Source organism: Athene noctua, chromosome 2 (assembly GCF_965140245.1).
Source record: "Athene noctua chromosome 2, bAthNoc1.hap1.1, whole genome shotgun sequence".
NCBI classification, from domain to species: Eukaryota; Metazoa; Chordata; class Aves; order Strigiformes; family Strigidae; genus Athene; species Athene noctua.
Window position 1 is genome coordinate 41,869,034 of NC_134038.1, and position 25,927 is coordinate 41,894,960.

General features: G+C 38.8%; 1 protein-coding gene across 2 annotated transcripts in view; it reads left to right on the forward strand.

The window, feature by feature from the left end:
* Positions 1-1,258: 1,258 nt before the first annotated feature.
* The window catches only part of NSMAF (neutral sphingomyelinase activation associated factor), a 39,577-nt gene continuing 14,908 nt past the window's right edge, over positions 1,259-25,927 (forward strand). The window contains exons 1-14 of one of the 2 annotated variants that reach the window (XM_074898923.1): positions 1,259-1,471; positions 12,421-12,510; positions 13,539-13,617; positions 13,707-13,774; positions 13,864-13,900; positions 16,648-16,698; positions 19,029-19,100; positions 19,493-19,540; positions 19,639-19,691; positions 20,196-20,325; positions 21,319-21,390; positions 22,229-22,337; positions 24,769-24,945; positions 25,732-25,811. In XM_074898923.1, the coding sequence (XP_074755024.1) occupies positions 1,419-1,471; positions 12,421-12,510; positions 13,539-13,617; positions 13,707-13,774; positions 13,864-13,900; positions 16,648-16,698; positions 19,029-19,100; positions 19,493-19,540; positions 19,639-19,691; positions 20,196-20,325; positions 21,319-21,390; positions 22,229-22,337; positions 24,769-24,945; positions 25,732-25,811 (1,119 nt within the window). In that variant the 5' untranslated portion in view covers positions 1,259-1,418. Of the gene's footprint in view, positions 1,472-12,420; positions 12,511-13,538; positions 13,618-13,706; positions 13,775-13,863; positions 13,901-16,647; positions 16,699-19,028; positions 19,101-19,492; positions 19,541-19,638; positions 19,692-20,195; positions 20,326-21,318; positions 21,391-22,228; positions 22,338-24,768; positions 24,946-25,731; positions 25,812-25,927 lie in introns of those variants that run through there. The other variant, XM_074898924.1, reaches the window with a different exon arrangement.

Genomic DNA, 25,927 nt, shown 5'->3' on the forward strand with positions numbered 1-25,927 from the left:
CAACTGTATAAATATGTATCTATATATTTACACACACATACTTATTAAAACATATGTGAACAACTTAACAAATATTGTCCATTTCCACTGGAACTTAAACAAGGAATGCAGCAAAGAAAATTCAGGTGGGATATTGGACAAATACCTATTCATATATGCTCTTAGACATCTGTACAAACTACAAGTGTTGCACATTTCCTTCAAACAGGTTCTTTTACAAATTGATTAGGCAAACAGTCCTTGTGGATATCACTGGTTTTCAACCTTGATCTGCTGCTTCCTTAGATTCTGTGAACTACTCCTAAGAGGTCCCTGAAAGACAAGCAGCAAAAGCAAACCTCAGTACATACACCACTTCTCACACCCATGTTTATGGATCTGCAAATTGAAAATGTTTGAGTAACACTGATCAACATATACCTGATTCAGCCTCAGAACAAATTAGATTAGACAATCTCTTGAGGCCTACAAACCTATCAATCTTTTTACTCCTATCTGAAAAATTACATTCCCTCTTGTGAATCATTTTTTTACTTGTAAAAATGCAAATAGCTGTATTTTTCTATCTCACAAGAGATCGTGTCAGTAAACACATTATAAATTGCTCAGATACAATAGCAGTTATATGAACCAAAGTGTTTTATATGAACTAAGGGATTTTATTTACGTCCCCCCTTCGCAGAGTTTTATTTTTAGGTTTTGAACACCTGGCAGATCTTTACCTCCTGCCCGAACAGCATCTGTCACACACATTACCGGCAGAAGGAAATCACTGCAATGGCTTTGTATTTACAACTTTTATTTAAATGCAAGTAAATAGACCCTTTCGCTAGGTAATAAAGCGTGCGCTTCCCTCTTTAAAGCACACGAAGACGATTTTCGCCCCGGGCGTTACACTCCGTGGCCGCCCCGGCAGGAGGCCGGGCCCACCGTCGCCCCGGGCCCCGCGTTTCCACGCCCAGCCCCCGCTGCCGTGAGACATGGACACGGGTGGCACCTCCGTGCCAGCGACAATAGAAATAAACAGACAAAAGCTTTAAGAAAAGGGATGGCGGGACGGGTGTGGGTGGGCGGCTGCGTTCCCGTGGTGAGCGCCCCCCCTCCCCGCCGCCAGGCCGCCCGGCGGCCCCTGCCCAGCCCAGGCCTCGTGGGCCCTGAAGGGCCGCAGCGACGCGGCAGCCCGGGCGAGGGCGCAGAGCCCTCGGTGCCGACAGGCTCCCTTCCCTGGCGGCCTGTACCACCTTCCCCCGCCTCTCCGGCGGTATAAACGGGGCGGGCGCCCCCGGCCGGGCCCGCCAGACCGGCTGCCTGCCTGCGGCCGCGGGCCAGCCCGCTCTCCCCGCCTCCCTCAGTCGCGGCACGGCACGGCCTGGCCTGGCCTGGCCTAGCCTGGCCTGCACTGCTGTGGCGGCGGCACCATGGCTTTCATCCGCAAGCGGCGGCTGGAGCGGGAGCTGTACTCCAAGGAGAGGTGAGCAGCCCTGCCCCGCCGGCCCCCGCGGCTCGGCCTCGGCCCCCGCGGCGGGGGCGGGGGAGCCGCCCGCTCCCTCGCCGGCGAGGGGGGTCGGTGCCGCCGTGCCCCGGCCTACACACACCCACCCCCCTCCGCCTTCCCCGGCCTGCCCCTTCGCCGAGGCGGGGAGGCGAAGGGCCCGGCGGGGTGCCGCGGCCGGCGGGGCCGCCTCCAGGGAGGCAGCCGGCCCCGGCGGAGGGAGCGCCGGCATCGGAGGCTAGATGCTGTGCTGGGCTTCGCCTTCGGTGGTACTGCTGTTTTACTCAGATGGCTAATGATCGCCGAGAGTTAAGGCTGACGAGGCTGGGAAAATATGAATGCAGCTCGCCTTGTGCATACTGCCTGGAAATAGCATGTGTAGATTTTTATTTATTTGTTTGCTCTCAGTAGTGGCACGGAGTTGCAGCTCTGCTTCACTATAGATGGAGTTTATTATTTTTAATCCTGAACATTATAATCAGTGTATTGCCAGCCCTTTAATTACAGACTCTGTGATGGTTCTTTAAAGTGTTAAATTCAATTAGCCCGTTCCTGCTTTCCGACTGTAATCTCTATTTTGTGTTCCTGTGGCTAACTGAATGTATAAGAAAGGCTTATTACACATGCTTGAGTATATCCTGAATTTGCTCTCTTATTTTCAGCTAGTGTCCTGCTTTCCTTTGTGTGTTTTATCTGCATCTGACTTGTCACCAAGTTTCAAACCCCTTTTCAATCTTAATATTGCCATGTAGGAAATCTCTATAAGGTGAGAGTAGTATTACCGTCAGTGCGGGTCATACAGTGGAAGGACACGGTTTTCTCCTCTGGGGTGAAGTAGGATTCCCTCTTTGCCTCCCTCTGCAACAACCAAGGGGCCAGCAGGCGCGGGGGCCGGACATCAGACGAGTCCTGTGCAAATTCCTGATGCTGCTGGTTACGCAGCACGGTTTATTGTTGGTGAGAAAACCCCATGACAAAGAGCTTGGTTCACTTTGTCCATATAAATTCTGATTCATAGCTATTCAGCCTGGAAGGCCACTACGGCTTTTGAGGTGTTTTTGAAGTACAGACATATTCTCGATCACTTTTTATCTTGTATGTCTTCTCCTTGTTGCTTTTGGGGGCTGCTGTGGTTTCAGTTGTGTATGAGGGGCTGTAGGGAGAATGGATAAACGTCCTGTGCAGAAGGAAAAGAGAAGGATTTTAAATTTCGAAGTAAACATCTTAAGTATAGGAAAAGCTAGAAGAATGACTATATTAGCTCTGTTAAGTATTTATTGTAAATAGTCTCCCTTTTTTGAGAAGCTGAGAAAAAGGCCGAAACTCATCAGATGCATCCCAAAGAACCCAAGGGAGTTCTAACTCTCTTTTAAAAACAAAACCAACATGTCAGTGTCTGTCAGCATTACTGCTCTGCAGTTATTGAAAGTCTCTAATGAGAAATATATTTCTTTGCTCATATTTGGAAGCATTTTAGAATGTTATTATTTGAGTTTGTAATTTGAGCACTTCATGAAAGATGAGTCGTTCTAATTTGCACTGGTAGCTTTTCTTATTTAAATATCTGTAAACTCTTTTCTCTGTTTCTTCCCCTTGCCTAACAATTGATAATTGTGTGAAACAGAAGTAAATTTGTAGATAACTTTGTACGCTATATCAGGTCTTACCCCCTCCTTCTCTTCTTGTGCTTTTCTAAATTAGGAAATCTTAATAACATTTTAGTAATTTAAAAGGTTTTGCACTCTGAAATATCAGATGAGAAATTCCAAATTCTGTCTCCTGTTTTCTTTATAGTCCTGCCTTAAAACAGTTCAAGAAACCCATCCCCTCTTTATATCACTTAATTGAAGGAATAGCCTCTGGAAGTTTTTCTTTTCACCTTCTTGCTGGGCAATTGTTTAACAGAGATACCTACTTATGCTTCAAAGCTTCTCTTGATTTATGTAATTTTGATGTAGTTATTTTCTAGTGAGATGAGCCGGTCTCTGCAACTTTGTGGCAACTGCATTTGGTGTGTAGTTTGTTTTTGTTTGGGTTGTTGCTTTTTTTTTTTTTTTTTTTGTTAGTAGTACCTTGCTTCCTAAAAAAACGTAAGCTATGAAAGTTCTGGTTAAGACTACTGTGAAACTTCATAGGTAAAAAGTTAATCTTCTCATGCAGTTGCTTTAGGGAGAGAAGGAAGATCTGATCAGTTTTAAAAGGAAATACAATTTTTTTCTTCAGATCACTTAACTAATTAGTTGGACTGCTTTAATTTCTGGTTACATAAACCTGCTTTTCTGGCTGTATGCAGTTTTCTAGAAGAAAACAAGAAAATACTGAAATGTCCTGTGTGCGCTTTCTGAGAACAAGCAGCAGGTTTTACTTTACATGTGATTAAACAAATCCATATCCTTACTAAGCAGGGTTCATTCTGGCAGGAATTTTCCCTTCAAATTCTTCTGTATTGATAGACATCTATTTTTGAATATGAATTTGAAGATGAAACACCTATTTGCCCAGGTGTTCAGACTAAAGAAAGATGAGATATGCCCCTTTTTAATTAGTGTTGTGTGCATGCTTACATAATTTGGCATTCATGAGTAGGAATCCTTTTTTACAAACAATTTTAGTTGCAAAACTTAAAATTAAATGGTTTAGTGTTTGGCTCAGGTTGTTGCTCTCTCTACAAATCGAGTTTTTGGTTCTGTTGGTGATGTGCCCAAAGAGGGCCAAGTCTAACGCTTGATAGAGAGGCTCTTAATAACTCAGTTCTGCTGATTTGTCTTGGACGCTGCTTGGCCTCCTGTTCAAGGGCTGCATCTCTCCTGCTGGGAACATCGGTCACGTGAAACAACCCACTGGCAGCATGTAGGACCTGTGGATGGATATTTTTGCATGACAGTTGCTTGGGCATTTGGGTTTTGTTTTTGTTTTTTTAATCTGTAACCTTATCTTACTCTCTTAGGACAAAATTTACATAGTAAAGGTTTTTAATCAAACATCAGCAAAAGAGTCCTACAGCTGGCCTATAGATATTTTGCTCTCATTAGGAGGAGGTTTAATTTTAGAATTGGTTTTACATAGCTCTGGGCTACTGCTGATTTGGGCTAGCCTGCTTTTTCATCCCTGGCAATGTCATTCTGTTACAAGGATTGTACTTCCAGTATCAGGTCAAGTGATTGTGCATGGTGTGTCGCATCAGCCACTTGAAACCCTCATGTCCAAGTGTATTTCCATCATGTGCTTTCCTGATGAAGGGATGGAAATGTTAAGAATTCAATTACAGATTGAGAATTTGAAGCAGGATCAATGGGGTGCTTTCTCTGGGTGGTATAAACAGGATTTTGCCAAGACACTGGTTGTTGTGCATTCATTCATGTGTCCTGTTTGGACAAGTCCACTGCTTCAGTTGATAGGTGACATTGGTACATAAGATAAATTGTGTGTTTGATGGGAGTTTTATTTTTTTCCCCTCCGTGTTGTTGGATCTCAGATGAGATCTTTTCAAACTGAAGTGTTTTAAAACATCAAGCATGTTTTAAAATTCTCAAGTAGACTCATCCTGATACAACATACTCTTTATTTGGATAATATTTTATAGCATCTTGCCAGGATTCATAAACACCAGGTTATAGTATGTAAAGTGTGATTTGCTTCTTCACTGCATACACTGAACAATGCTTGGAATGTTTGGGTGCCATTTGGGTTCCCAAGCCTTGTATATAGGTAGGTGATGACATCATATGGGCTGAAGTTTTGTATGTGTTTTCATGGTACTTAGTGTCATGCCTAGTTTTCCTATGCATCTTGGGTGTGTTCCTGACTCATATTCCTCAGCCATTTTCTGAGTAGCAATTATATGGGAGCTTTTCAAAAAAGGCAAAAATAAACAAGTTGCTTTCAACTTTGTATTTGGAAGAGAGAAACCAGAGTTCTTCACTGCTTTGTTCATTTACCAGTGTCACCCTTCCTACTGCTGTAGGCTAAGTTCTGCTTTTCTTGGCAAGGTGCTTGCCTTTCCCCCTGCCTCCTCCCCGCCCCCAGCTGCCTCTCAAACCACTACTCATTCCATTCACAAGAAAATACCTTCCACATCACTTCCACATTAATTTTTTAGATTTTCTCAATGTATTTTTTCTGGGACAATACAAAGACAGGAATTTGAAATAAGTCTTAAAGCAAAATTATATTAGCATGCTTTAATTTACCTCTCCCCTTAAGTGTAGGTGCTTACCTTTTAAGCTCAAACAGCTCATACACTATTAAAAGATTAACCCTTTACTCCACCAGGTTCTGTATACCTCTGACACTGAGTGGGAATTGAAGATGTTCCAACACAAAGGCTGTTAGAACATTCATTAAAGTTATCTGGATGGTCTGGGGGTGTGTGGAGGTGTGTGTGACTACATTACACTGATTATTTAGTGCTTCCCCTCCTGCCCCCTCAACATACACCCCCAGACAGACACACACAACTGTAACTGAACAGTTTTCCTTCCATTTCAGATCTGGGAAGCTCCTTATGTTCTTTAAAGTTGGCTGGGGTTTTTTTCCAGCTATGTTAGTTGTTATAATAGAAGATGTTCCCTGAACTAGAATGTTCTTCTCCCCACCCCCTCCTCATCTGCTTCTGCTGTTGATTTCTAATACAGGGTTTGCATTAAACCAGGGATGTAACATCTTAAGTGCCCTTCCACCCACTCTAAAGGTCAAAGGTTTGCTCTGGTAAGAGTGGTGCCTACCCATGTATTTCAGCTGGGCAAGTGAAACTGCCTCTTTCTCAGCATCTCTGATGGCAGAACTGCTTCACAGGCTTGCTGCCTTCCAAAGGCTAGGGTCTCCTTCCTGGCCACCTAGTTCTTGTCCCTGACCCCCTCATATTGCACCGTCTCTGGTATGTCATGTTCCCTTCCATGGACTTATTCAGGTTACTAAATCTGTGCAAAGCTGTCCTGGGGAAACTCCACAGCTCTGAATGGAAGCTTGTATTCTGATCTAGCTGCTAACATGACAGTCTTTTCAGTCAGAAGTGGATGGTCTCCACAACCGTAAGTAGTTGCATTACAAGTTAGTGGGCTAGGTTGGACCAGTGAAGCTGCTAAAGCTTATTTTTTTCTTAAATCCAGTTTTCAAATTATCATATGTATTAAGAATGTATCATCTTCTGAGAAGTTTTCTGAAAGCCTGTTGCTAGTGGTGAGACTTTGAGGATAAAGACCAGAGTGTTAAGAAGCTATGGTATTATGCATTGAATGTCTTTTAACTCTGACCCCTAACAGGTACTTTCATGGAGTTTGAGCTTTCTTTGAACATCTTGTCTCTTTGTCATTTTCAAAGTAATGCTTTTTTTTTTTTTTTAAATACTCTAGTATGTTAAGTTCAATACAAAAGAAAATTATAAATGATCCCTGAAGATATGACTGTCGTTTAACAACTTCATCAGTCTGTTGTGAGCTATTAAATATCATGCTGACCACAAACTTTGTGATCATAAACCTGGTAAATGTGTTTTCATTAGGAAGCCAGCATAAAAATAGCCTGTAATACACTTCAAGGTGTGAGTTTTATTGCTTGATTTAAAAGGATTTTGTGTCAATAGATGTTTGAGTCACTTTCCAAGAGAAGATATAGGATTACCCTTCTCTAAGTTGATTTTTAGTAAATGCTTATTAAATTGTTTATACTTGGGAAGTTTCAAGTAACAGTTGGGTTATACATTTTGAAAATGTGTTAAAATGAACCACTTCCTGATGCTAAGAAGAATATCTTAAACTTGGTCCTTTTTTGTTTGCCCGAAACAGAATAGTTTCTGATATTTGATTACCACAGTATTAAAGAGTGCGAAGTTTGAGAACAGCAGGCACATGCAGAAGATCCCTTTGCTTTTTTTATTAAAAACCACAACTGTTTGTGTTAGAACCAGAACTGTTTTTTACAGTTACTAGTTCTTGCTGATAATTTAAAAGGACAAAGGAATCCCCAACTTTTTTGTTTTAGATATGCTGGTATTTTTATACCTTTCCTAGTTAATACTTATGGTTTGCTTTTGGAGAGAAAAATTATAATTTTTTGATAGGTTCCTTTATTTTTTGGGAGGTAACCAATTGCATTATTGAAGTTATGCAGTCCTCCTCACTGGAAGACCAGTTTGCCTAGTTGCTGAGGTTGAGGTTTTTTAACGTCTTGGGGTCAGACTTGAAGGCAAGGGAGAATAGGCTGGGAACAGACTTGCTTGGTCTTACTTTACTTGACATGGGTTTTATGATCCAGGCTGTTCTTCCAGGGCAGTGTGGTTAAGTCATAGGCTTACAGCATGTGCTGTTAATTACTCAGCACAGGGTACAGTACAGCTGCTCAGTGGCTGAAGACCGAAATACAGTTCTCAACTGTACAGATTTAATCAGTTTCTTATACAGGGTATCATGCATTCTCTTCCTACTATTGTTTGTTGTTTTTTTGGTGTTTTTTTCCTTCCTGTAGTGCACAGAAGAACTAAATTACTCTTTTAGATCTATACTAAGTGTGTGTACAAATTCCTGTCATAGGACTACATAGCTGTTGATAGTATATAAATTTTGTATGTCAGTTTATCTTGCTATCACAAGTGTCTTTGGAATACCTTCTTTAGCTCTTTGAAAGATAGTCAGTCTAAAGTCCAATTGCTTAACTACATGTTGAAGATCCCCATTGCTTTAATTATAATAGCTACTGTGATTGATTTCCTATTTTTTCAGGCCTTCATAACACTGTTTGCCTACTCATGTAACATACCAGAGACTGATCTGTTCCCTTGCTGTCTGTAAATGCTTGTTTAAAATTCCTGTCAAGCCTGAAGTATCATCCTGTGCAGTGATGGTTCTCAAGAGGTACCCTGTTGATACAGTAACCATCAGTGACTCTTACTTATTTACATGGAAGAAGTCTGTTCTGTGAAGTTAAAAAGCTCTGACTGTACTCTGGTAACACCTGATGAAACTTGACTTTTCCTTTTTTTTTTTTTTTTTGACAACCCTATGGATTAATAATGCAGACTAATGAAATTTAAATACTTAAGCTTTAAGGACTGAGTTGAGTTGAGAAATTCCAGAAGGTTATTCCAGAGATCATGCTTCATAATCTTCAAAGTCGGTAATTAGCAGTAACTGGAACTGGTCTAGATTGGTTTGTCAGTAGTTGAGATGCAAGTCTGAAAGTTTTGGTTGCACTTATGGTATCATAACTAGAACTTGAAAATGTATTTGTGAAAATGAAGGTAAGATGGACTATTATCAGGAGCAATTGAAAGAGAATAGCAAGAGAAAAGGAGATGTGAAAAGCTCCAAGGACCTGGAACACAATGACAGTATCATGAAAAAGAGTTAAAGATAGACTTGATATGTGTATGCAAGCAGTTGGATTCCAGAAAAGAGAATTAGCAGTATTTCATCTTAGCTAATGATGTCTTTAATCATATGTTCTTTTGTGCTGATGAAGAAGCAGACGGTGAAATCATGTGGTTTGAGGGGTGCTTTATGGCCACGAAGGGTGGAATTTTGAAAGGTGCAGTTTTTGTGACAGGATCTTTGGACAGGATGTAAGTTCATCCCAATTGCAATGAGTGCTTGAGAAGAGTAGCAACTGGTGACTGTATTTGTGGAGATGTGATGTCTGGCTCTGCCTGCAGAATTGACTCATAGCAGCCTGAAAATAGAGGAAATGGAAAATAGAAGAAATAGACTTGCAAGTAGGAGACAAATACAGAATTACTTAGAAGAGACTGCAAGGCCACCTGGAAGACTTTGTGGAGAGAGTGGGGGCAAAGATAAAATGTGGAAAATGCACTTAGCCTATATGACATACAGTGTTTGGAGAAAAATGCTTTAACAGCTGCCAGCAATACAACCCTTTTTCAAGACAGGGAAGCTGAGACTGGAAAGTGGCATGAGGTTACAGCACAGGAGGTCGCTGGTCTCCAGCACGGAGCTCTACAGCGATGCTGTCTCTGTGAAACTGGGTAGTGAGTAGTCATGTGGAAGAGACAGAGAGACTGATAGAAAAAGGATAGACTGGATGCTGCTAGTAAATATTGTCTTTAAAAAGAAAAAAACATACAATTTCCCACAGTACCTATTGAGCTTATATGAAGAGTTATTCTTGAGTTGTGCATAACTTGAGTGTTATTTTTTTCATGAAATCATGAGCAACCTGGTCTAGTGAAAGGTGTCCTGCCCATGCAGGGGGGTTGGAACTAGATGATCTTAAGGTCCCTTCTAACCCAAACCATTCTATAGTTCTATGATCTGATTCATTAGGAGTGAGAATAATACCAGGGAAATGTACCTCAAATCCTTCCCAGTAGCACACAGCTTCTGATTTTGGGAAGGTGAATTGATGCATAAGATGCTGAGTATAAATGCAGTATAAACAACAGTTTCTAGGGGATAGTTATCCTCAAAAACTTGAAAGAGAATTATCTTGGTTTATGTATTTGGGCTTACGTAAGCATGATACTGTGAATAACAGAGCCAATATTTTGATGTAAAAACATGGTTTATCTTGAATATATGAAGGATTCCTGCATTTAGCAAAAACTTAAAAGGACAGTCTAATAATTACCAGTGCTGCCAACAAGTGAATTTGGAAAGAGTATAAAGATGTGGGGAGTTTGTCAAAAGAATAGGTGGAGACAAAAGAAAGAGCCCAAGAATTAAGAATTCCAGATATATAATTCTATCAAACAGGCATTACTGATTGTCTTGGAAGAAAAATTGTGGGACCATGAACATAATTGCTGTGAAGATCGTTGTTCCCTATGTCAATAGTATCTGCCCCCTGATGAGAGAGATTTTTTTCAAACAAATCTGGGTATTACCTCTGTTCTTAACTCTTTTTTTATTTAAATATTTTGGCTTGTGGATAATAAGTTCAGGGTGTATGCTTATGTATACTAGAAATAAAAACATTCTGATGATGAATTTTTTTTTATCTATCCCAACACAGCTTTATTAAAAAGCTTTTAATCAAAATGTGATTCACTTGCTCGATCTGAATTTGCAAAATCCCAGGTATTTTAAGTTTGTCCCAGATGATTTCAAAGGGATGATGTGTTGAAATATGAAATTTAATGGTAACTGTGGAAGCTGCTTTGATTTCATACTCCTCTTCCCTCCTAGCTGGTAGACTGTTCTTAGTTTTTTCTTCAAAAATTCTCTTCAAATTTTTTCTTCAGAAATGTTCTTTAAAAAATATTCTGTTTTTTTCTTCAAAATGCTGGACTAGACCTTCTATTTTAGCTTCCAGAAGGTGAGTGATCAAAATAAATATGAAAAGAATGATTTGGCTCCTTCAAAGGCACCAAGGCCTCAAACTTGGAAATTCAGTTTACACCTGTTGGTAGGACATGTTTTCTTAGGTGGCAGTAAGTTTGGAGAACAGATGTCTATGAGGAATGGAAGGCAACTGAAGTTATGTCTTCTGAGAATGGATATGTGAAGGCAAAGTCCTAAAACCCCACTGGAAACTAGAGATATTTAAGACCATTACAACAGCAACTGGGATAGAGGGTGAAGAGATTTTTTTGAGACTTGTGTTGAATTTTCTTAGGGAGTTTTGTATGGTGTATACTGTTCTAACATATGGTTTCTAACATTTTAACATCAGGTGTTTCTTAATGGCATCATAAAATATATGTTTTCAAAAGAGGAGAGGTAAAGATAATGCATTAGGAAAAAGTGTCTTGGACACAAGCAGTTTTGAGTATATAGACCCACTGTTACTTGTAGTTACAGTAAACCTTTATTGTTATGTTCTGTTTAATATAACAGGCGCAACACAAATCTTACATGAACAAGATGTATTTTCCAATAATGCTGGTTTTTCTACTGTGAAATATGGTTTCTTAACGAGCAGGCTATTCAGTACAGTCAGTTCATTTTGTGAACTCTCGACATGTTTACTGCTATTTGAATACTGCTCTGGGAACACTTGGCGTTTATTAGCATTGTCACAGGCATTTCTTGTGAAGCACATCAGGAACACAGTACAAAAAGCTCAAAGTGTGGATGTGAATAAATACTAAGTACTTCTGCAGATCAGACCCACGCTGCAAATAAACAAGCTGTTGTACTTCCAACTGAAGTGATACAAGATGTTTCTGCCTCCTCCTGCTGTGCCATTCCCCACAGCTGAAATGCATAGGTAACTGTGTGTTCACCTTGTTAGTAAAGTTGGTGAGTTTTAGTCACTTGCAGCAGTTTGAGTCATTAGAGAACACAGTTTCATGTTCTATCTAATCTAGCCTATTTACATTTACCTCATACCAGCACTGGCAGTACTATGATCCTGCAATTAAATACTTTAGAATATTTTAATTTTTTTGTTATTGTTACTGAGGTTTGTTTGTCTACTGGATTAGTCCATAAACAGGCTTCCTGTGGGTTTGAACAGGCACTGATGCACAGGAAGTGCAGAAATGTGGTTGGAGAGGAAGGTAATGCTTCCTCATAGGGTATCCATCAAGTCACTCAGCTGTGTTTTAAAAACTGTGGCCATGTTTTCACTTAACAGTTTAGGCCAATGTAATTTGACTTTGCTTCAGAAAGATCCAGTATCCTCCACTCCTAGAGATTAGTTCCTGCCCCTCCTTTTGTGTCGTGTATTTTGACTGGCATACACTGATCAGGGCTGAACTAGTGTTTACTGGGGGGAAAGCCTGTGTTAGGATAGTTCCCACCTAAGACACATGAACAGAATCAAAATATCTAACCTTATATATGTTGGAAGATCATCAATCAATCTTCATGTGTACATACATTTTCCATACGACTTTCTTCTTTAAGTGAATTCATTCATGGGGTGTGGAGCACAGCACAAAAATCAGTGAAGACTTCTCAAACACTTGATATATTTTATTAAGAATACTGTTATGGTCTTTTCTTTTTGAATAAAAAATTTTTATTTATTTGTAGGTTTTCACTGCTTCTTCTTAACCTGGAAGAATATTACTTTGAACAGCACACAGCCAATCATATTATAAATAAAGGTTGCAGAGATGAAAGGTACAAAACTCTTAAATACATTCATTTACTGGAATCATAGAATCATCTAGGTTGTAAAAGACCCTGGACATCATCTAGTCCAATCGTTCTCCTAGCACAGTTCCCACCTACAGCATATCCTTAAGCTCCAAATCGACCCTACTCTTGAACAGCTCCAGGGATGGGGACTCCACCACCTCCCTGGGCAGCCCATTTCAACACCCAACAACTTGTTCTGTAAAGAAATGCTTCCTAATACCCAGTCTAAACCTTCCCTGGTCAACTTGAGGCCATTCCTTCTGGTCGTATTGCTTGTTGCTTGGTTGAAGAGACTCATCCCCAGCTCTCTGCACCCTCCTTTCAGGGAGCTGTAGAGGACGATGAGGTCTCCCCTCAGACTCCTCCAGACTAAACACCCCCAGTTCCCTCAGCTGCTCCTCACACAACCTGTGCTCCAGACCCTGCACCAGCTTCTCTGGACACGCTCGAGTCATTCAATGTCCTTTTTGTAGTGAGGGGCCCAAAACTGAACACAGGAATCGAGGGGCGGCCTCACCAGTGCCGAGTACAGGGGTCAGATCCCTTCCCTGTCCCTGCTGGCCACGCTATTGCTGACACAAGCCAGGATGCCATTGGCCTTCTTGGCCCCCTGGGCACACTGCTGGCTTCTGTTCAGCCTGCTGTCAATCAACCCCCCCAGGTCCCTCTCTGACTGGCAGCTCTCCAGCCACTCCTCCCCAAGCCTGTATCGCTGCTGGGGGTTGTTGTGGCCCAAGGGCAGCCCCCGGCATTTGCCCTTAGTGAAACTCCTCCGGTTGGCCTCAGCCCATGGCTCCAGCCTGTCCAGGTCTCTCTGCAGAGCCTCCCTACCCTCGAGCAGATCAACACTCCCACCCAACTTGGTGTCATCTGCAAACTGACTGAGGGTGCACTCGATCCCCTTCTCCAGATCATTAATAAAATTGTTAAACAGGATTGGCCCCAAAACAGCCGTAGTTCTAGTCTCATGTATCTCTAACACATACTTTCTTTTTAATTGTTCCTTTTAGAAAGTTCAGAGGCTCTCTAAAAATCTGTTCGAAGTCAATAATTTTTGAACCTGATGACAATATCCAACCCATTATCAAGGTAAGCAGTGCAAACTTACTATTTCTTGGTAACTTAAGATTCTTTTCAAAAATCCTTTAAGGAGTATGTATTTTTATAACTTGCTGCAGATACCACTGAGAGACTGCGTTAGTATAAAAGCCCCAGAAGATAATGAAGCAAATAACCCTTTCACACGGTAGGTGAATTTGAGTTGCTGTATATATGTATTTAATGCCTTTTAAAGCTGAAACACCCATCTCTTCAAGTGTCTTATTTACATTTCAGGGATACATCTGGAGGGATTTCTGTTCTGTGTAACCAGGTAAGACCTGCATATAACAGATTCTTGATGTATAAATTAGCAAGGTTATGTTCTTTAACAGTGTCTTTCTCGAAGCTGGAGTCTTAGGGTGGGGGATTAACTGGAAACAAAACTAATTAGTATCAAAAATTTAGCATTAATGTGAAGCTGTTGATGCTGGAAATTTCAAACTGTTAATGACTTCATTAAGTCATTAATTTGATAAAGTGAACTTTTTGCACTGTGCATTTTATAATGGAGCTTAGGGCAATTTTAGAGTTGAATGAAAAAGGAAAATAGACTGAAATTAAACTGGTTATTAATCATCTCTGGTTTGGTCTTGCTATGTTGCTTTCTCCTGCGTTCTTCAGTGTGTAGTGGTAATGTCAAAGCTGTCTTGATCCTTGCAGTTCAACTTTGTGAAAACATTAGACTGTGCTATACATCCACCAAATAATTTTCAGTAGCTGTTCTGAAACATTGGGTTCAAATTTCAATCATGAGTTGTGATTTAACTTGGATATGTTCATACTTAATGTTAACTGAGGGAATATTTCAAGCTTTGATGAATTGCAGCTAATAGATGTTCCAAAGCTGTAAAAATTTCAGAAAAAAAAAAAGTTCATATTTTCCTTTCAGGAAAGAGCAGAGATGAGGTGGGAAATATCCTTTTAAACATTCTGGCATCTTTGTAAAATCTGTTTTTAGCAACTTTGATTTAGCTAAAATTGATAGCATTTCTCAGTTAAGTACTGCTGCAGTCAAAAACAAACTCAAACATTTAGTATTATGTATGTTGGAGAAGTTTGTGGAATGTGTTAAAGTAATCAGTATGTTTAATTTCATCTTGAAACTGCTTCTGTGAAGAGTATTGTGTAGTCAGGGTTTCTTGTGTTGACCGTTTTCTTGTGTATTGAGTGTTTTTTAAAAAAAAGGTATTTCTAACTGTTCCATGCAATTTTTCCACCATACATCATTAGTATATGTTTTTAAGAAAAATTATTATAAAAGCATTTCATAGGAGAGGAGAATTAACTTAAAATGGTTAGCACCTCCCACTCCCTGCCCATGTGTAGCTTGCCAGTCATCCTCCTGTCTCTGGGGAAATGTTCTGAAATAGTGGGGTGGCATGATAAATACTGGTATTTTGTATAAAAGTCATAAGACTTTTGAGTGTGAAGTACTCACTAGTTGTACTTACGACAGATCATGATCTAATTATAAATATTTTTTTCTAAGTAGAATTTCTACCCTGTAGGAAACTGCGGGTAGTGAATAATTGGAACATCTTAAACATCTTTGCCTTTGCAGCTCAAAAAAGCCTGTTAATGCATAGCTAGATAAGTTTTGATTTACATGGCAGGCAACTTAGAAATTAATGGCTATAAAATACAGCAATTGGAATAATAATTGGAGATATTTCAATATGTTTTTCTCAAGATAAAATTGGGGAAAAATCCTCCAAAATAGGAAATGAATACAGTATGCTAAAGTTTTTGCTCTGATTACATTATTTTTTTGATTTTTGCTTGCATCGTCTACTTTTTCATGTAATTTGGGGCTCTCAGTGTAGAAAAATGTTCCATTATCTTGTAGAAGAGCAGTCTGAGGGTAAAGCAGGTGTCTGATTCTTATTCTCCTATGGCCTGATTCAGGTCTGTATGTGCTGATGTCAGATGAAAAGCACTAATTGTCATTATTTTTTAATGTAGCACTTAGAGGCATGCTGAGCTTGTAAACTTCTAAGCATATCACTCACGTTTTGCTAGCTGGATGGTACTGTGAGTGACTGTGTGCTGCAAGTTGACTCTGTTGTCAGCCAGCGGTAAGTGGGAAGGCTGTATGTACCAGCCAGAAGGCTTCTGGCTAGAGAATGGTACAACATTTGTTCTTGCAGGTTTAATATTTGCTCTTGGTTTGAGGCTGCTGCCACAATGCCTGGGAGTGTAGAACCACAGGTGTGGTGCTAAGCTGTAGGAAGCAAACCAATGCACTGGAAAAGGCCCTTTGATCTGCCAAGTCTCTTGGGCCATGGAATAGAAGACAGTTGGTAGTGTAGTCCAGTGTGTTTTGTGCAGTTCAGAACCAATCCTGAGTCTTACACTCAGGCCTGAAATTTAGCAAGTTTGAGCCTTCCCTAGAAAGAGCAAAACCATGACTTATTTCTGGCTTGTCTTCTTTCAGACATCAAATAGTAAGGTGATATCTACAAACCAGTGTGCTAGCGGTCAGGTTTGACTATAGGAGTTGTGAGAATGTTGTGAAGAAGGAGAGTATTTTCATGCAGGTTTTGGGGAGGGAGGATTCTCTTGGGTGTGAGAGTAGCATCAGAGAAACAAAACTGCTCAAAAACATGCTGTTAGATGAGAGAGGAAATCTGGTATTCATGGTGGTTGGAACTGGAAGCAAAATGTTCAGCAGTGGAAAGGAGGAGTTCATTTGAGAAGGTTTACACAGTAGTTTGTTGTGAATTGCCACTGTGTGGCTTTAATGTTGCAACTCCTTCAAGGTCATGTGATTAGAATAAAAACCCACTAATAAACTACATAAGTAAGCCTCTGAACTAAATTGGACACTTGACCCTCTTGCAGTTAGCTGCTCTAAAAGGTCATTGTTTTTCTTCAGTTTATCTGGGGTAGCTAAAGCAGGTTATCACAACCCAGTGTCTCACTTGCTTAAACAGCTTTCTTAGCTTTGTCCTTTATCAGTACTTTTGATTTATTATTTTTTTTCAAGGACTGAAACTGTAACATCTCTTACTCTTTCAGGTTTTTCTCATTAAAGAAAGAAACATTATTGCACCTTACAAAACAGTAAGAGTAAGTGTATAATTTTTTTGCTTTTTTTAGCAAACAAATGTTTTGCAAGGATTTATGTTCTCATTTCTGAAAGAATAAGATAATTATCACTTGACAATTATGACAGTAAAGCTTTTTAAAAAAAGTAATTATGCATATTGATAAAACAAATGTCAGAATTCTCCCATAACGGGTTTGTGATATTTCTTGGAGTACATACTGCAGACTTGACACTTTACCTCAATGTGCAACTCTGTGGGCTCAACAGTCAGAACTGTCAGCTGGCTGCTAGTATTCAGTGGACACTGCATCCTGGCTAAATGGCTTCTCCTCAGTTCTGCCCACACGTGAGATGAGAGATTACTAATTGATACTTTCCAGCTAAGTGCTTCACAGTTTGAAGATGTGGCAGATAAGACTGCTCATAGCAGAAATCAGAACGAACTTGTGGTTGCTCTCTGCTTATGGGGTAGGTCTGCTCTGATTCTGATCCTGGAGGCATCAAGGCATAGAAGTAAGGGGTTTTCACTGGGAATGTGGGATGGATTAAGACACAAACACAAAATGAAAATGCAAAACACCATATTTGCCCAAGAATTAAAACAGACAAAATTATATTTCTCTGCGTATTTGTTCAAGTAATAAATTTCAAGAATGATAAAGTCCATAAATTTGTGTTATTGTAATGAACAGAAAAGAGGCAAGAGATTATCTCTGTTCTTTCAACTGTTTGGGTTGGTGTTGTATTAGATCTGTCTCTAAACTAGGATTTTTTTCAAAATTTTATTTGTTTATTTGCTTTATGCCAGTAATTCTTCATGTATTGAACCTGTTTTCTCTTCTAGTCCTTCTATTTTCTGTTTTGCCTCCATGTGCAAGTTTTTTTAAGTATCATACAAATATCGCGTTGCCAACATTATGAAAAAGAATCAAAAGGGCTATTTAGATGGCTTTTCACTTTATTTTCTCAAGTTCTCTTTCTCTTAAAACATTCCTGAGAGTTAACCATCACAATTTACTTCACAAAAGTGCAACTGTGTTTCTGCATATTGAAACAAGAAATCTAGTTTGTCTTCAATCATTTCAGAATTTTTTCTGTTGCTGCTAAGTATCTTCTGCTTGAATAGATGCATCACCAAATGCTGGTATTTGGTAGTACATTTTATCTTCCATGTCTTGCATTGATTGTTTCAGATCAATTACAAAATACTGAGCTTTTGTCTTTGCATCTGACTGGAGAGCTACAGAGAGAACTGCTCTCAAAAACTTTTCTGTTGTTGTCTGTAAGCAAACCTTGCAGACCATTCACTAGGTTTTCTGAGCGTTGTGCTTTTCCTGTTGAAAGAAAATGGTGCTCTGGGTGTAATGTTACAAGGCTTTTATTTAATTGCTACTGCATTTCTTGTTTCCCCTTACACCAGCTCCGTTTGCTTCCTGAAGCATGCTTTCCTCTTGGATTGCTGTATGTTCAGCTCAGATCACATACATTACACTGAAGGTCATCTAGATTTCTATGTCTTCTTTCCTTCAGTTTTAAATTAATCCAGTTGTATCCACTGATCAATGTCTTCATGTAGTCTAACTGATAGCTTTTTAAAGTCTAGTGCAAGAAATTACATAATTACAACCTACATAAATGTGTTGATTCAGTTTTATACTAGATTCAGGTGTCATCAAATGATCCCACCACCTTTGTTATGAGTTATGTTTAAGAGTTAATACCAGTTGATTCATGCACATACTTTTAATATACTTAAGTCAAACCCAGAAATATGTACTATGAAAAGACTCTTAAGAAAGCTGGGAGAACTGTGTAGGGAGAAAATGAACATGCCACATATGCCGGGTGATGTGTTAATGAGCTTTTTATAAATCACTAGTCAAAACAGGTTGTGATTGGGTTTAGGATCTCTTCAGCTCAAAACTGTTTATGTAGAGGAGGATGATTAACTTTTATAGCCTAGTCTTTAAAGATTTGATGGGCTGGTCTCTTTTGTCCAAAAGAGATACAGTAGTTTTTTAAACGTTTAAATGTAACGTGTCATTGACTAATTTTATATTTACATATGTTTACCTGATATTAAAATAGAGCAGGTAATAGTTCTGCATTTACTGATGTTTACAGTATATTAACTTGTTCACTTCAAAGCTGTTGTGTTGTACTGTAGTAAATAACGGACTAAATATTGCACAGAGAGCTTACCACAGAGCTCTTGAAATGTTTCAGGTATACTGCAGCCTTTGATAGCATACTTTGACCAGGTTTTAGAGTATTTAGATTTTAGTTTTAATTTTTTTTTCACTCAGCTTTATTTTAAACTTATGTGTTGTAAATGTGCTTTTGGTTTTAGGGTAGAACAGAACACTTGTTCCAACTGGATGTTGCTGGGAAACTAGGAGATGTTGTGCAAACACTGCATCAGGTATGCAGTTATTTAATATCGCTACACAACTCACCACAGCATCTTTTTTTTTTTATATTTAATGGAGAGCTTTCTTTAAATACTTATTTTCAAGTTGAAATTCTTTGAGTATCTATTTTTAAAATGCAGCAGTTGAACACAGCATCGAGTTCTGACAGCTGTTGAAAGTTACCCAAATTAGCTTTTACTATGCATGGTGACAGTATACAGATAAAGTAATAACTTGACAGTGAACAAACATGTCCTACTGTAAAAAGAAATAATAATTGCTCTCTTAGTATGCTGTCACCAAGAATGCTAAAGCCGCCCCCCCCCCCCCCCCAGTTTCTATTGACTTCTGAGCTGTGTGGGACATCTTTGTGCTAGTTCACTTAAAACTCATTGTTCTTTAGCTTTACAGGGCTTCTTGTCTAGATAAGATGGGAGATCAAGCTGCCATGGTAAGTATCTGATTCATTCTGATATCATTGTTTAATAATAAAATTCTAACTGCATTTGAGTCATAGACTATATTAATGGTTTTTTCCCTTCACATTAGATAACTGCTATATTGCAATCGCGCTTGGCTAGAACTTCATTTGATAAAAACAGGTATCTTTCTAATCACTTTCTACTGGGAAGTTATTTTAAACTTGCTTGTTGGTTAATCTACTGCATCAGTACAATAAGTGCATGTTTGGGACAGCATAAGTTCTCCAATTCAGAGAGTTATCATCTTTTGTATTCTGAACCATCTGGAATGGAGACTGGGAAATTCTAGGTTGTGAAGATGAATGTGTTACTTTTTTATCTCTCCAGACTGTTCCGTTTGAATTTGTTGCAAATTGGGCATCAGTATATGCCAAATAAAGCTCTGTATAGAAAAGTCAGCTAGCTTACTGCTCTGAGGCTGGTGCAGAACTTTGCAACTTCCCTTTCTGGAGTGCCTGTTAAAGTAGATGTCTCAACGAAGAACATGTCTAAAATAGGCTTAGTGAAGTCCCCATTCTGATGTCCTAAGGTTATAAGCTGACCTAAAACCTTTCTGAAGGACTTAAGGGTAGCTCTACCTAAGTAAGAACTGGAGGTAAACTTACTCCTTTTCTTCACTTGTAGATTTCAAAGCATTTCTGAAACGCTGCATATGGAATGTAAAGCAGAAATGGTGACGCCACTGGTGACTAATCCAGGGCATGTGTGTGTTACTGATGCTAACTTGTACTTCCAGCCTCTTAATGGATATCCTGTAAGTGCCTCATAGATGGTCTTGCATACAATGTGAGCACGCTGCCCCTCTAGTGGACAGTTTTCATTTTCTGTATTATTCTTCTTAAATGCACATGGAGCACATTTCCAGGAAGACTATTTTCAGTTATAATCAGAAGCCTCCTTAGTTTTCCTGTGATCCATGCTGCTCTGTTGCATTCAGTGTATTGCTGCTTCTGAGGCTTTATTCTGTGCTAACTTGCTTAAATTGACCTTCTACTGACAAAGCACAAAATGTCCTTTACTCATTCTCTATTAATTTTTAAAGAGCACTTTTTGTAACTTTCATTTAAGATAAATTTCTTAATCTTACTCTGTGATGCTGTTCATACCTAATGAGAGCTTTATATACATTTAGTTTATATAGGAAGATCTTAGCTAGGTTTTCTATTAAACCAATCATTTCTTTCTCTAGAGGAAATCTGAGTGCATGTCACAGACAGATTACATATTTGAAACTTTGTCACAGAAATAGCGGCTACATGCTAAAAGTATAAATAAATAAAGCTAAAATAGCTCTAATGTGCTAAAACTATGTCCAGACAAGGAAAGTGTGTTCACAGCTGAAGATGACAAAATGCCATTCAATTTCCTTCCACTAGGTGGTACCATTGGCAAACAGTTTGCCCAGAAGCCCAATGGCTTTCTTATTTTTAATGCGGTTTCTTGTGTTTTGCTCCTCTCTTGCATGATTATTATAACTGGTGACAGACTCGGGTGATAATACACTGTTCTTTATTCCTAAACTGCTTTGCTACTCAGACAAGAACCAACAGCAAAGACAAGCTTACTCTCTTCAACATAACTGCTTAGCATCACTGTTCCACTGCTAAAATGACATGGATGGATATTGTTTTCACATTGTTAGTATCTCTGGTCAAGAGAAACTTCAGATTGACTGGAGAGGTTAATGTAGAACATGTACCTTCTAGAATATCTCCATCTTTTCTTCCCCTTCCCTCACCCCACGCAGAAACCGGTAGTACAAATAACACTGCAAAATGTGCGTCGCATCTATAAAAGAAGACATGGGCTAATGCCATTGGTAAGCTCAGATTCTACGATTTTTTTTCAATGTTTTGCTGTATATATTGTTTCTTAAAATGACCAGCTGAAACTGCGTGCATCATTAGGTAAAAGCTACATGTTTTTAAAAACTCTTGTTTAAGTAGTGAACAGCACTCAAAGATCCTTTCTGGTTTTTAAGTGTTTTAGTTCCCTGTGTTGTCAAAAAGATGAAAACAGGAAGAGTGAACTCTGTCAAGGATGAAAAATGTCTTTCATAAGCAGTCAGTATAGGTGAAGGGAGAAAGGAGTGCCTGCAGGGAACAATTCATTCCATTTATCTCAAACACCTATCCTGGGATAGAATGAATTGCTCTCTCATGGTGTATTTTCTCTCTGGATTGATTCATGGAAGGAGCATGATCACTGGTTCAGATTGAGACTAACGTAGAGTGATGAATCTCGCTGTACATGACTGAGGGGTGATGAGAGTGCTAAAGTGAAACCTCAGTTGTATGATTTCAGTGTTTGCACTGAAATTTCAGTCTTGAACAAAATTTTTGTCTCAAAACGCATTTAAACTTTTGCCTCACTCCATTCACTTAGGACAAAAAAGTGTATTACCTGTGCTTAATCAATCTAGACAGAGCCAATCTTTGGACAGCTGTAAATCTGTTTGCTCAGTTGGGTGGAAGCGGAATGCTTTTATGATTGGAAATAGGAAGGATCAAAATGTTAGACTTTGTGGGTAAAACTGCTATCCAGTTTAGAATCTTGAGTTTTAGCTATCAGTAACTGGAATATTCTGTTAAAAAACAATATTACAGCTTGTCAGTAATTGCTCTCATTTACTTTTTCCCCTCCCTTTAACTTTTAAGGGACTTGAAGTATTTTGTACAGAAAATGATCTATGTTCTGACATCTACTTGAAATTCTACAACTGTCAAGATCGAGATGAGCTCTATTTCCTTATTGCAACATATATAGGTTTGCAGTATTTATTTATTAATGTAGTCTGTAGTACCTCATGAGGGGAATTTGGGTTTTGCTCTGTTGGCTTGTGGGAAGATTAAGAATACAGATGTCTTAGTCTTAAAAATTTTTGATAGAAGTAAGCAAAGTTCAGAATGCATGTTGCAGAGTTGCATATATATTCTGTTTGTGTTTGGAGAGCTGAGTATGAAAGCTAAGATAGCATTATTGAGGTGAAACTAATTCTCTTGATTTGCAACTTGATATGCACTGTCATTTAAAATCCTCCCCAAGAAAACAACACCAAAACAAATAAATGAAACCAACCAACAAACAAAAAAGACCCCACAAAACACTTCATCTTCAAAGCAAGGGGTAAATAAGATCCACTCAGCTAAATCGTGAATATGGACTGATTTGTGGGGGGATCCACCTGGCCACCCCTTAAGTCCAAGTAAAAGTCGTTTGAGAAAGTTCTGTAATGGATGAATTTCTAGTGCACACATAATTACCTGAACTTTCCTCAGTCTTAGCAGTGGTTGATGAAAATTACCATTCTGAAACAGTTCTTATTTCTGTTAAATCTTGTATGCATTAATTCATAGAAAATTATACATATCTTTTTGCAGATCATGAACAGAAGCTTTCTAAAAGGCTAGATTGTGTGCTGGAAGAACGTGGAGGAAAAATTAATATTTTTTCTGTAATGCTACTACAACTGAAACGTTGATACTCATGTTTACTGCCAATATTGAAAGTTTTTATAAATTGTGTACTATCTTGTTATTGTACCAGAACTCTAGTTCTGCTTTAATGAATTTTTCTAAATGTAGTTGACATTTTCCCCACTTCACGAAGAAAAGTGGTAAGTCCACAAAGGGGAGTGATCGCTTCTAAGAATTGTTTTAGGCTTTTTGATTTTCCTTTTGAAATGGAAACACATTCTGACGTGATTTTCTCTGTTATTGAAATAACTGCATGCTGTTACCCTGCTTCAAACTTTTTTTCTGGATAAGTTTCAGAGGTGAAATTTCAAGGTGCAGATGATGATGATGTTCTTATTAGAAATAAAAAAGGATGAGCCGTTTCTCTAAAGGTGTTTGTAGCACCTCAGTAGCTGTCTCTGACAGCAGAAGATTCTCTCTTTGAAAAAGTGCTAGCACTTCTTACTTGTAGAATTTAAGATACTAAGTTGAAGGGAGGGTTGGAATATGTTTTTCCAGTCTATGCTGAGCTAAAATAGCCATATCCTAATCTGAATTCCTCTCCTTCTAGTTATAATGCTAGTAGTGATAATATTTGAATAATTTGATGTTCCACAGAAATCCTAATTCTTTAGCTTTGTGTTGTAGCCATCAGCAGCAAATGGTGGTAAAAGGTATTTAAAGACTTTTAGTAGGAGAAGAGAAGCCTGTAACACAGGTGCAGTAAAAGAAGCATGCAGAAGTGTGCCATATCATGCTTTGTAGGGCAAAGATGTGGTTTCCCTGTGATTACTTGACAATTGGGTGGTTTCTTGACGTCATGCCATGGTTGCAGTCCTTCGGTTCTGCTCTTTCAGGTACTTGCTGAGGTGCTGTAAACTGAAGAAACAATTAAAAAAAAAAAATCAAACCCTCTCCCCATGCAAAACTACCCCTGCCACCTGTTTCTCTCAATAAACCTGCCACACACAGAACAGACTGTGGTAATAAAGAAAGCTTTTAAATTTCATTTTAAGGTGGAGGGACAGAATGAAATTAATATTCCCAGGTCATTTTATTGTCCAGCAGCATACCTTTGTATTATAGCTGTTGAGTAGAGAGTAGTGCAGTTTTTAATTTTTTGAGCCACTGCCTAATGCTTCAGACAGAAGCTCCAAGTGCATAATTCCTACTTTCTTGAGTGGTGATCAGGTTTTATCTTCCACTAGTCTCTCTGTTTCAGTGGTTCTGAAACTGAATACTATTTACGTACATATCTGACTTCTTTCCAAAAGTTGTTGTTAGTGGGGGCATCCTTAGCTGTCCAGTAGGAAAATAATTTTTTTTTTTTTTTGACTCTTTTTAGTTCTTAGAAATCTTAAAGGTTCTTTCTTCTTAGAAATCTTAGAGGCTCCCTGATTGCCAAGAGAGCTGTTCATGGTCTGCAAATATTTCTCTATACCTTTATAAACATTCAAGTTCTTTCCCATTCACTGTTTTTTATGTTTGGTTTCAACACTCTTTCTGCATGATTTTTTTTTTTTTTTAGGTTGAATGCGATGTAAGCCTGTTTGAACAGATATTAAAAAAATGTATAAAGGATGCTAGCTCTTGAAACATGAAGTTACTGCTTAATTCTGATTTGTTCTTTTAAACAACTATGCCCTTAATTGTCTTATAGTACCTTGCATAATGTTAATCACAGTATAATTTAGGGGTGGAACTCCAAACATCAGAACACTTAATGTTTTCTTTTATTTTAGAAAACCATGTTACAGAGCATACAGCTGAAAGTTATATGTTGCAATGGCAGCGAGGGCATTTATCAAATTACCAGTATCTCCTTCATCTCAACAATCTTGCTGATAGAAGCTGCAATGATCTCTCCCAGTATCCTGTATTTCCCTGGATCATCGCAGACTATTCTAGTTCAGTGTTAGGTATGTGTATACAAAAAGACATGTTAGTGCCTCATGTCCAACCTGATGTCTCAGGGGGATCTTACACTGCATGAAGTTTGTTACATTAAAATGAACCTGGCATTAATGATCTCAGATGTTTTCTTATGTACTTACCCCTCCTCTGGAGTTTAGTGGACAAAATAACTGACCATTTTCTGTTAAATATTTCACTCTTCACATACAGAGTATATACCAAGCATCTGCTTGGTTGTGTTAAAAATCAGCGGTACTGAGCATTTAAAGACTTTCTATGATTCTAACAAATGCAAACGAAACGGTAAAATAGCTTTTTATTTATCAAGCTGGATATGTTGAAATGTATAGAATTGAGGTGGGGTTTTTTTATAATTCTTACCATTGCAAGTTGAAAGGAAGAGGCTAACAAGGCTTGTGCCTAAATAGGCTCCTTGATTTAAGGGTCTAGATGCAGTTTGTATTGGAAGTTTGTCCTTTTGAGGACTGCGTCCCCTTACAAGGAGTAGAGCAGGGAAATCTCACACAAGTAACTACTCGTTCACGTACCTGTAACTACTAGCTCTTAAGCAAGAGGGATGAGATTATATCCATTTGGAAAGAAGATGATGAGTAGCCGTTTACAGTAAGACTTTGTTTCTGTCCAGTTAGGGAGCAGAGAAAATTACTGGAGGGGTTCTGTGTTGTTTTTTGTTTGTTCTGTTGCTGTTGGGTTTTTTCTTTTGTTTTTAAATATTTATTAGATTACATTCCTGTCTAGCAGAATTCATGGAGTCTAACTGTGTTTTTTAGATCTGACAAAGCCTGAAACATTCCGTGACCTTAGTAAACCAATTGGTGCCCTGAATAAGGAAAGGCTGGATAGACTATTGGTATGTAAATCTTGGCTTTTGTGTTGAACATCTTGGGCCTTGTATGTATTGGCAATAAAAGAAGCTTTGTCTAGCAAGCCTTAAGAATTATGTAGATATCTAAAACTAACTATTAA